At 44.8% G+C, this 13,190-nt stretch overlaps 2 protein-coding genes across 2 annotated transcripts; one reads left to right on the top strand and one right to left on the bottom strand.

The window, feature by feature from the left end:
* Positions 1 to 425: 425 nt before the first annotated feature.
* LOC109774870 (uncharacterized) lies at positions 426 to 3,173 on the top strand. Its single transcript, XM_020333638.2, has 6 exons — positions 426 to 801; positions 1,021 to 1,492; positions 1,596 to 1,929; positions 2,084 to 2,182; positions 2,264 to 2,384; positions 2,595 to 3,173. Exons 1-6 carry the CDS (start codon positions 441 to 443, stop codon positions 2,807 to 2,809), a joined length of 1,602 nt encoding a protein of 533 aa, XP_020189227.2. The 5' UTR covers positions 426 to 440; the 3' UTR covers positions 2,810 to 3,173.
* Positions 3,174 to 3,387: 214 nt separating this feature from the next.
* LOC109774871 (GCN5-related N-acetyltransferase 3, chloroplastic) lies at positions 3,388 to 5,459 on the bottom strand. Its single transcript, XM_020333639.4, has 4 exons — positions 4,876 to 5,459; positions 4,710 to 4,768; positions 3,956 to 4,012; positions 3,388 to 3,787 (listed from the first exon to the last, which is right to left on the bottom strand). Exons 1-4 carry the CDS (start codon positions 5,341 to 5,343, stop codon positions 3,706 to 3,708), a joined length of 666 nt encoding a protein of 221 aa, XP_020189228.1. The 5' UTR covers positions 5,344 to 5,459; the 3' UTR covers positions 3,388 to 3,705.
* Between the last annotated feature and the right edge of the window lie 7,731 nt (positions 5,460 to 13,190).

The raw sequence follows: 13,190 nt of genomic DNA, 5'->3' as shown, positions 1-13,190 counted from the left end.
TACATGAGTATCGTAAATTATTAGCTTTTTATACATATATATGGCACGATGCACTCTTGGCGCAATACCAAATACAACCGAGAAGTCAGCTTAACTATTTGAAAGATTTTTTTCTCGAACTATCTGCAAAATACATTGTGAGTGGTTATAAGGAAGGCATGGTAAGGTCATCAAATATGAATGGGGTGAATGAAACACATTGTCGCACGCAACCACACACATGTGTTATGCATCTGCTCGACCTAAAATCATAGATGCAGGTGATCAGAACTTGGTCACCCTAAACCCATACGAGCAAATTAGAAGGCGTGCACTCCTTGCGACTATTTGTTTTTCTTGGGAAACTATTTTTTCATGTGCGAAAACTCACAAACAGTCCGCTGCAAATACTTTCGTTACGAGGCTGTTGAAGATGCTATTAGGGTATCGGATTTGTGACAATGCTAAGCTGGTCGGCACAATATCCAAATTTTGAAATAGGGGCAACGTACTATAGCACTGACACATCGCTAGCTCACGGATTACAGCCTCAGGCCGTCGTGCCACTGCCGGCGGCCCCCACGCAATCCACGCTAAGCGTCCGCCGAATCCTTCCAGCCAACGACCATCCGCCCGTCGGCTTCCCGCGCCGGCTGGGGCCTGATCAGATGCTGACGCTCCTCTCCCTCCGACCCCCGCCGCCCGCCGTCGCAAACATTCTCCCCTCCGCCGCCGCCGCGCAGAGCCGTCCTCCACTGCTCCGCGCTCACCGCACGGCCGGTCCTCCCCCGCCTTCAGCCGCCGCCGCCGAGTTCCCTGCCGGTAACTTTCTTTTCTTGCATTGGGAGTGAAAGATTTTACATTTAGATAGGATAGGAGATGCTTCAAATTGGTGTTCCGAAAAAGTAGGTTGCGGTGTTCTTCTCCTTGGAGCCAAAAATTGGGATCGTTGCGCTAGAAAGTGGTTCGAAATTGCGAATGTCTTTTTTCACTTTCCCCAAACACAAGCACGCACTAAACTAAACCCCGATGCAAACGCAGGATCGGTTCCGGGCAGCGGTACGCAGATGCCGCCGCGCCGCCGCCGGCTCGTGGCCGGCATCGACCAGGACGAGCTCCTCGACCCGGACGCGCTCGCGGATCCTGACAGCAGCTTCTACGAGTTCAACGGCGTCAGGGTCCACCACAAGGTATGCGCCCATGGCGAGGACGAGGATTCGGGCGGCCAGTCCTCGGGCTCCGCCGTCGCCAGGAGTCAGGTCGGGCTGCCCATAGTGCTGCTTCACGGCTTCGGCGCGTCGGTGTTCTCCTGGAGCCGCGTCATGCGGCCACTTGCCCGCATCGCCGGCGCCAAGGTCCTCGCCTTCGACCGGCCGGCGTTTGGCCTGACTTCCCGGACCAGACGGTCCGGCGATGACACCAAGCCTCTCAACCCTTACTCCATGGCCTTCTCGGCCATGGCCACACTGGCATTCATAGACCAACTCGGCGCCGGGAAGGCCGTCCTTGTTGGGTACAGATGCACACCCTGCACTGCATTTCTCTGTGTCACTGCATCGCTAGTTTTTTTTTTATCAAGGACATTGAGATTAATTTTCCGGTTTGGGTCATCCCAGGCACTCTGCCGGTTGCCTCGTTGCAGTGGAGGCGTACTTCGAGGCGCCCGAGCGGGTAGCGGCGCTAGTGCTGGTTGCACCGGCGATTTTCGCGCCGAGGAAGGGTGAGAAAGAGAACAGCGCAGGGGAGCAGGAAGGGGCAGACAAGAAGGAGTCTGATGATAATAATGCAGCACCAAATCCATTTGCTAGGATATGGGGAGGGTTTCTTGGCATGTGTATGTGGCTTGCAGGGCTTGTTCTCAAGTTGGTCATGGCAGTGCAGGATACGGTCAGAGCTTTGTCTACTAAGGTTCTTGTGGCTTTTCTACGATCTTCACTGGCGGCGAGTCTGGTACGTTGCTCTTTCATGACTCACTCTACTGACTAAATAGCAAAATTAAGGGCCCTAAAACCCCTGCAAAATTTAGAATTTATTGATTAATAAATAGTCAAAATAGAGATACTTCTAATTCCTGCAACTTGTGTGGTTCCATTCCTTTTCATAGGTGAGATTGATCATGGATAAATTCGGCGTAACGGGCGTTCGTAATGCATGGTATGACCCAAGCAAAGTAACTGATCATGTTATTCAAGGCTACACCAAGGTGAGTTCTCTCTAGGAAAATATCTCCCAGGTGAGAAAGACCTACTCATACTCATATTGTTGTTCATGGAGTTTTTTTCAGCCACTAAGATCCAAGGGATGGGAGACAGCTCTCTTGGAGTACACTATATCCATGATTACAGATACTTCACCAAAGTCAAGAGTGCCAGTCTCGAAGAGGCTCTCCGAGATCTCATGCCCAGGTTCAATTATATGCTTCTTCTAATGGGCATCTTATCCTTATCTGTGTATAATTCAGTGCTACTACTGGACTAAATATGTGCTGATGTCCCTAGAAATTTCGATGAAGTTTTGAATACTCTAATACACGATACATAAAATTATCTTCTATTTACCAGAAGATCCGTAAGCAATGTTATTTCTGAATAGTTTTGATTGTCTTATCATTGCAGTGCTAGTGGTGACTGGCGACACAGACCGCCTTGTTCCAGCTTCGAATGCTGAACGCCTGGCACGTGCGATTCCTGGGGCGACACTTGAGGTGATCAAGAATTGTGGGCACTTGCCCCAGGAGGAACGAGCTGAAGAATTCCTTTCAGTCGTCGAACGCTTCCTACAGAGAGCATTTGGAACTCCAGATGAGCATGTGTTCCAAGCAGCTGTATGATGACACATGCTGGTAAATGCATATGCAGAACAGATGGACCTACACTTGTCTCGACAGGGATAACGAGATTGCAGTTTAACGATTGGAGATCCATCAGTTAATAGCCATGGGTGTTTATATACAATGAAGCTATTGTGCAAAGTTGGATAAGAGAATCTTACTGCACAAAACCCAGAGGCTGAGAAGAATTCATTGGATTGGTTGGCCCCATCGAATCATCACCATGAAATCGCCATCTTCCTGTAACTAAAACTTCTTATTGTGTAAAGTGGTAGACGTAGAGCAAAGGGTGTTTGTTTACAGAATGTCATAGATGTATCAACTACTGCTTAATCTTTTGCATAGAGTTGAAATTCTGCGGACATCTCCCTTGATTTATTTACGCTGTCGTCTATCCTGCAACATTACTTGACGAAGGAAAAATTACCAATAAAATTTTGACAGCACCAACTGTCCACAAATCTACAGTTTCTGTATATCAAAGTTCCCGTTATGTGATTCACTCTTTGTTCAAGTGCTGACATCCATGACGACAAAAACACCGTGTATAAACATTTATCTCTGTAAGCACAGCAAGCTTTTACCATCAACGGTAAATTTACAAACGCTGGTCCGGATTCTGAACATGCTAAATAATGCCATCTTCCACACATGATAAAAAGGTGAACTGTACTACCGTGTCCACAAGTTTCTCTAATTTATTCGAGTGGTTTCCTCGAAGACAGAAAAAGGCTGGGGCACCATGGATGCCGGATCCAGTTAAGAGGGGGTAAAATCACTGCTGGATAGCAGAACTCTCTTTACAGTTGGCATTCTCAGGTGGCAGCAGATAATAACCAGCAAAAAAGGAGCCGTGGTAGTATCATTGTGCAGATTGCCAACCATCCATAGGAATGCTATTCGTACAAGTTTCTAGTGTACATCATTGTTGTGGCACCCATTGCATCATCGCCGAATCCACATGCTTCAAAAAATGGCCTGCAACAGTACCAAAAGATGTGTAAACATCATCATATACTGTCATAAGGTTCTATTGCAAGTGATATGTGGAAGTAGAAGTAGACCACGCTTCCTCCTTTACAGAAAATATGGAAGATTACGTAAGGACATTCATGAAGTCCACCAAATTAGGTAAGAAAGCCATACCTCTCCTTTCCTGTGCATAATGCGGAAATGTCATAAATACCTCTGCTATGGAGTACCCTGGAGAGATTGTTCCAGAAACAAGCAAATTAGATGAAGCTTAAACTTTGGACAGCAAATAAATCAGCACCTTTTAAAATATACTCCCTCTTTAAGTTAATATAAGACGTTTTTTGACACTACGATTATCTCTGCTCAAGTACTTTGTATTGTGCATAAGCATGTTGTTCCAACCTCTGAGTTTAGTCGATCCAGAGATACATTCATTGTTCATGTTTCAATATGCAGTCAAAGTAATACAAGAAAACTGTGAAGTCTGTACCCCAAGAAAAACATAACATAAATCACTTTATAGTGTCGGTCAAGTAAGCTTTGCTACCGACAAACACCCGTGGTAATGTTATCTGTCCAAGTAAGTACGATATATGCGTGATGACTGGGATACTATGTTTAACAGAGAAACACAATACCCTGAAGATAGTTTTATCAAGCAAGAAACATATTTCAAACGCAGGATATTATCTTCTGTTTGCTTATCACTCGGTCGTTTCTTTCCAATGGTGCAGGAGATTTGTATGTTTCGGTGCAAGAGGTCTCTATTCATTGAGTCCATGAAAGGAACATCATGTGTTTTCTGCTTCGTTATTGCTTTGCACAGTTTACATAAGAAGGCATGAATGCTATTTTCCCTCTATTAGGTCAACTCAGAAGTTAGCCCTTCAGACTTCACCAGAAAAATCCAATGTCAGGAACCTACCTTGTAATTTTTTCAAGTATTTTGCGCCCAATTCCTCTCCTCTGCACTGATGGATGAACCTGCAAGTCACTGAAGATAGTTCCATGAACACATGCGCTCCAGCGATAACCATTGGTTTCGCGCAGTTCACTACTGACCACTTGTATAATTAAGAGGAGAAGATCACCACGACGTCATGGACGGAGGCGGTGAGCCCCACGTCGGAGACGGCCCGTCCGAACCCGACGAGCCGCTGCTCCCCACGCCGCCCGAGCCCGAGGTCCAGCTCCAGGCCCATGAAGCGCCGATCGTCCCCTCCGTCGTCTTCCTCCAAGAACCTGGTCCCGCAGAAGACGGACACGACCAGGAAGCTGTGCGCCACGGCGGTACGGAGCTTGCGGATGTCGACGGGCTCCGGCCGCGCGGCGGCTTCCGGCGGGGAGAGGCGGATGGCGCAGGAGTGCGCGCAGGCGAGCATGAGGGCCTGGAGGTGGGCCGGGTCGACGAGGGCCGGGTCCATGGAGATGGAGATTGGCGGGGGCCTGAGCCTGGACCTGGCGACGCGCTTATTGGGGCCGAAGGGGTTCGGCGTCGGCGAGGAGAAGACCGCAAGCGTGGTGAGACGCGGCGGAAGCCTGCTCACGCCGGCGGCCATGGGGAGGGTGACGAGTGAGTGGTCGTGGTCTCGCGGAAGTGGAGCTCTGCGGGTGGGCGCCAATGGAGGTTGGTGATGGCGACGAATCGAACGGGAAAGGGCAAAAACGACATGCGGACGAAACGATATAACAAAATGAACCGTTGATGAAATTTTTTCACCCGGCTGACCCTTTCATGTGACGTCCGACAGTTAGGCGACATCAACGACGGAGCCAGAATTAACTGACGCCCCAGACGAGAAACTAAGGGCTAAAAACTATCAAAAAACTACAGTTAAGCATATGAAAGTCAATCTATGTTGCATAACTAATAAGAAACCAAACATAATATTCAATGACAGCATTTGTTTCTTGATGAATCAACTAATAAAGCAAGATAAATCAAAAGACAATATGTAGCATATATAGAAGATACAAAAGATTGATACAAAGGTTGATACCAAATCAAAGGATTGGTTGATCCGAGCCTCTCATGACTACATCTTCAATAGCAGAAGAAGCTAAACCTTTAATGATAAATTTTGAAATGCAAATCAATGCATAATATAGCAGATAAAAATAGTTAATAATAGACGCAAAATGTGAAAGCTTACGTCCAGGATGAGGCAAAAGGCATTTGCGATTGTGATAACCTTGAAATCGCTCAATGATCTTTGATTCTTCAATACTCACAAATACATCTTGCTCAATTTAACATACCGTTCAATGATTCATCCAATCATCACTTATTTTGTTCCTCAATCCAGTCTTGCTAATGCTCATTGCTGAGAAGGCCTTTTTCGCTGTTGCGGTTACAACAACTAAAATCAATGCTAACTCACAATAAATTAATCATGCAACATACTGAATATTTCATTTTTTTGAAATGATGGTTGTAAGCTACCAATTACCCACCCCAAGTCCTTGAACGCCCATTAGTAGTTCTTGTATCTTCCATATTTGGCACTATAATGTTGTATTTGACACAAAAGTCTGTTACCTTTTACAAAACTCATCCCAACCATTCTACCTTATATCTAATGTGGTTTTAATCAATCCCACAACATGTATAATATGCTGATTTTTAATTGCAAGCATTGTGAAAGATTGCTAGTCTTGCCCAGATCACATGCCACCAAATGGCAAGTGGATAATTGGATATATAGAAAGCCCAATAGTACACTCCAGACTGTTGAATTGTCATAATTTCGTTTGAAAATATAGTGAACGTACAAGAAACTCTATCTAATGAACCCGTTACATAGATGTACATAGGTCAAATACTAAACACGCACTGGATACACTTAGTAAGTTCGACCTAATTTCTTAACATTATGGTTGAGATAAACAGTTTCAGTTGACATAAATCAATGTAAAACGCAAGCAATAACAATGGAATGTAGGTTATCTAGTGAATGAGGGGGCCATGCTTACAAGATTAGGACTAATCTGGAGTAGCCTGCTACATGACAGATACTGCTGCATTCCTAGTTCCTAAAAGCTATACATCAGAAGTTCAGAACAGAGCTCCACGCCTCCACCGAACAGAGCTATACATCGAAGAGAACTAGGAAGGGATACCTTTGCTCCTGCTTTGTTGTCTGCTCTATGCTGTAGCTCGCCAGATTCCGGGCAGCCTGCCGCCTTGCCGGGGTCGCCGCCTCGTCGGACAGGGCAGCAGCCTGCAGCGCCAGCGGCGCAACCTAATGCCGCAGAAGGGGATCGAAGGGGACGGAGCTGGCCAACTGGGTAGGTACGACGTGTTGGGGAACGTAGCAGAAATTTAAAATTTTCTACGTATCACCAAGATCAATCTATGGAGTCATCTAGCAACGAGAGAGAGGGGAGTGCATCTACATACCCTTGTAGATCGCGTGCGGAAGCGTTCAAGAGAACGGGGTTGATGGAGTCGTACTCGTCGTGATCCAAATCACCGATGATCCTAGCGCCGAACGGACAGCACCTCCGCGTTCAACACACGTAAGGAGCGGGGACGTCTCCTCCTTCTTGATCCAGCAAGGGGGAGGAGAAGTTGATGGAGATCCAGCAGCACGACGGCGTGGTGGTGGAAGTAGCGGGATCCCGGCAGGGCTTCGCCAAGCGCAAGCGGGGAGGAAGAGGTGTCACAGGAGGGAGGGAGGCGCCAGGGCTTGGGGTGCTGCTCCCATGCGCCTCCCCACTATATATAGGGGTGGAGGGGGCTGGTTTCTTGCCTTCCAAGTCCATTGGGGCGTTGGCAAAGGTGGGGGAAAGAAATCCCATCATTTCCCTTCCCCATCGATTGTTATCCCCCTTTTTTAGGGATCTTGATCTTATCCCTTCGGGATATGATCTTATTCCTTCTAAGGTGGGATCTTGGTGCGCCTTGACCAGGGGTGTGGGGCCTTGCCCCCACTACCCACGTTCATGTGGGCCCCCCCATGCAGGTGGGCCCCACTTCGGAACCTTCTAGAACCTTCCCGGTACAATACCGAAAAATCCCGAACATTTTCCGGTGGCCAAAATAGGACTTCCCATATATAAATCTTTACCTCCGGACCATTCCGGAACTCCTCGTGATGTCCGGGATCTCATCCGGGACTCCGAACGACTTTCGGATTTCCGCATACTAATATCTCTACAACCCTAGCGTCACCGAACCTTAAGTGTGTAGACCCTACGGGTTCGGGAGACATGCAGACATGACCGAGACGACTCTCCGGTCAATAACCAACAGCGGGATCTGGATACCCATGTTGGCTCCCACATGTTCCACGATGATCTCATCGGATGAACCACGATGTCGAGGATTCAATCAATCCCGTATACAATTCCCTTTGTCAATCGGTACGTTACTTGCCCGAGATTCGATCGTCGATATCCCAATACCTTGTTCAATCTCGTTACCGGCAAGTCACTTTACTCGTACCGTAATGCATGATCCCGTGACCAAACACTTGGTCACATTGAGCTCATTATGATGATGCATTACCGAGTGGGCCCAGAGATACCTCTCCGTCATACGGAGTGACAAATTCCAGTCTCGATTCGTGCCAACCCAAGAGACACTTTCGGAGATACCTGTAGTGCACCTTTATAGCCACCCAGTTATGTTGTGACGTTTGGTACACCCAAAGCATTCCTACGGTATCCGGGAGTTGCACAATCTCATGGTCTAAGGAAATGATACTTGACATTAGAAAAGCTCTAGCAAACGAACTACACGATCTTGTGCTATGCTTAGGATTGGGTCTTGTCCATCACATCATTCTCCTAATGATGTGATCCCGTTATCAATGACATCCAATGTCCATGGTCAAGAAACCATAACCATCTATTGATCAACGAGCTAGTCAACTAGAGGCTTACTAGGGACATGTTGTGGTCTATGTATTCACACATGTATTACGGTTTCCAGTTAATACAATTATAGCATGAACAACAGACAATTATCATGAACAAGGAAATACAATAATAACCATTTTATTATTGCCTCTAGGGCATATTTCCAACAGTCTCCCACTTGCACTAGAGTCAATAATCTAGTTCACATCACCATGTGATTAACACTCAAAAGTTCACTAGAGTCAATAATCTAGTCCACATCACCATGTGATTAACACTCAAAGTTCACTAGAGTCAATAATCTAGTCCACATCACCATGTGATTAACACTCAATGAGTTCTAGGGTTTGATCATGTTATGCTTACGAGAGAGGTTTTAGTCAACGGGTCTGCAACATTCAGATCCGTGTGTGCTTTACAAATCTCTATGTCATCTTGTAGATGTAGCTACCACGCGCTACTTGGAGCTATTCCAAATAACTGCTCTACTATACGAATCCGGTTTACTACTCAGAGTCATCCGGATTAGTGTCAAAGTTTGCATCGACGTAACCCTTTACGACGAACTGTTTTACCACCTCCATAATCGAGAAAATTCATTAGTCCACTAGATACTAAGGATAAGTTCGACCGCTGTCATGTGATCCATTCCCGGATCACTATTGTACCCCTTGACTAACTCATGGCAAGGCACACTTCAGGTGCGGTACACAGCATAGCATACTGTAGAGCCTACGTCTAAAGCATAGGGGACGACCTTCGTCCTTTCTCTCTCTTCTGCCGTGGTCAGGTCTTGAGCCTTACTCAATACTCACACCTTGTAACACAGCCAAGAACTCCTTCTTTGCTGATCTATTTTGAACTCCTTCAAAATCTTGTCACGGTATGTATTCATTTGAAAGTACTATTAAGCGTTTTTGATCTATCCTTGTAGATCTTGATTCTCAATGTTCAAGTAGCTTAATCCAAGTTTTCCATTAAAAAACACTTTTCAAATAACCCTGGATGCTTTCCAGAAATTCTACATCATTTTTGATCAACAATATGTTAACAACATATACTCATCAAAAATTCTATAGTGCTCCCACTCACTTCTTTGGAAATACAAGTTTCTCATGAACCTTGTATAAACCCAAAATCTTTGATCATCTCATCAAAGCGTTCATTCCAACTCCGTGATGCTTACTCCAATCCTTAGAAGGATTGCTGGAGCTTTGCATACTTGTTAGCATCTTTCAGGATTGACAAAACCTTCTGGTTGTATCACATACAACCTTTCCTCAAGAAAATCATCGAGGAAACAATGTTTTGACATCCCATCTGCAAGATTTCATAAATAATGCAGTAACTGCTAATATAATTCTAACAGACTCTTAGCATCGCTACGAGTGAGAAAGTCTCATCGCAGTCAACTCCTTGAACTTGCCGGAATACATCTTAACGACAAGTCGAGCTTTCTTAATGGTGACACTTACCATCATTGTCTGTCTTCCCTTTAAAATCCATCTGTACCCAACAGCCTTACGACCATCAAGTAGTTCTTTCAAAGTCTATACTTTGTTTTCATACATGGATCCTCTCGGATTTTATGGCCTCAAGCCATTCGTCGGAATCCGGGCCCACCATCGCTTCCATAGCTCGTAGGTTCATTGTTGTCTAGCAACATGACTTCCAAGACAGGATTACGTACCACTCTGAAGTAGTACGCATCCTTGTCGTCCTATGAGGTTTGGTAGTGACTTGATCTGAAGTTTCATGATCACTATCATAAGCTTCCACTTCAATTGGTGTAGGTGCCACAGGAACAACTTCCTGTGCCCTGCTACACATTAGTTGAAGTGACGGTTCAATGACCTCATCAAGTCTCCACCATCCTCCCACTCAATTCTTTCGAGAGAAACTTTTCCTCCAGAAAGGACCCGTTTCTAGAAACAATCACTTTTGCTTCCAGATCTGAAATAGGAGGTATACCCAACTGTTTTGGGTATTCTATGAAGATGCATTTATCCGCTTTGGGTTCGAGCTTATCAGCCTGAAACTTTTTCACATAAGCGTCGCAGCCCCAAACTTTTAAGAGACGACAGCTTAGGTTTCTCTAAACCATAGTTCATACGATGTCGTCTCAACAGAATTGTGTGGTGCCCTATTTAAAGTGAATGCGGTTGTCTCTAATACCTAACCCATAAACGATAGTTGTAATTCGATAAGAGACATCATGGTATGCACCATATCCAATAGGGTGCAGTTATGATGTTCGGACACACCATCACAATATGGTGTTCCAGGCGGTATTAGTCCTGAAACAATTTCCACAATTTCTTAATTGTGTGCCAAACTCGTAACTCAGATATTCATCTCTATGATCATATCACAGACATTTTATCCTCTTGTCATGATGATCTTCAACTTCACTCTGAAATTACTTGAACCTTTCAATAATTCAGACTTGTGTTTCATCAAGTAAATATTCTCAGCATCTACTCAAATCATCTGTGAAGTAAGAACATAACGATATCCACTGCGTGCCTCAACACTCATTGGACTGCACACATCAAATGTATTACTTCCAACAAGTTGCTCTCTTGTTCCATCTTACTGAAAACGAGGCCTTTCAGTCATCTTGCCCATGTGGTATGATTTGCATGTCTCAAGTGATTCAAAATCAAGTGAGTCCAAATGATCCATCTGTATGGACTTTCTTCATGCATATATACTAATAGACATGGTTCGCATGTCTCAATCTTTTCAAAAACGAGTGAGTCCAAAGATCCATCAACATGGAGCTTCTTCATGCGTTTTATACCAATATGACTCAAGTGGCAGTGCCACAAGTATGTGATACTATCATTACTATCTTATATCTTTTGGCATGAACATGTGTATCACTACGATCGAGATTCAATAAACCATTCATTTTAGGTGCAAGACCATTGAAGGTATTATTCAAATAGACAGAGTAACCATTATTCTCCTTTAATGAATAACCGTATTGCGATAAACATAATCCAATCATGTTTATGCTTAACGCAAACACCAAATAAAAATTATTCAGGTTTAACCCCAATCTCGATGGTAGAGGGAGCATGCGATGCTTGATCACATCAACCTTGGAAACACTTCCAACACATATCGTCATCTCACCTTTAGCTAGTCTCCGTTTATTCCGCAGCTTTTATTTCGAGTTACTAACACTTAGCAACCGAACCGGTATCTAATACCCTGGTGCTACTAGGATTACTAGTAAAGTACACATTAATATAATGTATATCCAATATACTTCTGTCGACCTTGCCAGCCTTCTCATCTACGAAGTATCTAGGGTAGTTCTGCTTCAGTGACCGTTCCCCTCATTTCAGAAGCACTTAGTCTCGGGTTTGGGTTCAACCTTGGGTTTCTTCACTAGAGCAGCAACTGATTTGCCGTTTCATGAAGTATCCCTTCTTTCCCTTGCCCTTCTAGAAACTAGTGGTTTTACTAACAATCAACAATTGATGCTCCTACTTGATTTCTACTTTCGCGGTGTCAAACATCACGAGTTGCTCAAGGATCATCATGTCTATCCCTGATATGTTATAGTTCATCACGAAGCTCTAATAGCTTGGTGGCAGTGACTATGGAGAACCATCACTATCTCATCTGGAAGATTAACTCCCACTCGATTCAAGTGATTGTAGTACTCAGACAATCTGAGCACATGCTCAACGATTGAGCTTTTCTCCCTTAGTTTGCAGGCTTAAGAAACTTGTCAGAGGTCTCATACCTCTTGACATGGGCACTAGTCTGAAATCCCAATTTCAGTCTTTGGAACATCTCATATGTTCTGCGACGTTTCAAAACCGTCTTTGGTGCCACAATTTTAAACCGTTCAACATTACGCACTGAACTATCACGTAGTCATCAAAACATGTATGTCACATATTCGCAACATCCACAAACGACGCTCGAGGTTCAGCACACCGAGCGGTGCATTAAGGACATAAGCCTTCTGTGCAGCAATGAGGACAATCCTCAGTTTACGGACCCAGACCGCATAATTGCTACTATCAACTTTCAACTAAATTTTCTCTAGGAACATATCTTAGTAGAACTAAAGCGTAAGCTACGACATTATTTGCAAAGACCTTTTGACTATGTTCATGATAATTAAGTTCATCTGATTATTTAATGAACTCCCACTTAGATAGACATCCCTCTAGTCATCTAAGTGATACATGATCCGAATCGACTAGGCCGTGTCCGATCATCACGTGAGACGGACTAGTCATCAACGGTGAACATCTCCATGTTGATCGTATCTACTATACGACTCATGTTCGACCTTTCGGTCTCTTGTGTTCCGAGGCCATGTCTGTACATGCTAGGCTCGTCAAGTCAACCTAAGTGTTTTGCTTGTGTTCCGAGGCCATGTTTGTACATGCTAGGCTCGTCAACACCTGTTGTATGCGAACGTTAGAATCTATCACACCCGATCATCACGTGGTGCTTCGAAACAACGAACCTTCTTAACGGTGCACAGTTAGGGGGAACACATTGTTGCGGATCG

This window comes from Aegilops tauschii, chromosome 5 (assembly GCF_002575655.3).
Source record: "Aegilops tauschii subsp. strangulata cultivar AL8/78 chromosome 5, Aet v6.0, whole genome shotgun sequence".
NCBI lineage: Eukaryota > Viridiplantae > Streptophyta > Magnoliopsida > Poales > Poaceae > Aegilops > Aegilops tauschii.
Note: the sequence above shows the minus strand (reverse complement) of the source record. Positions and strands in the feature narration are given on the sequence as shown.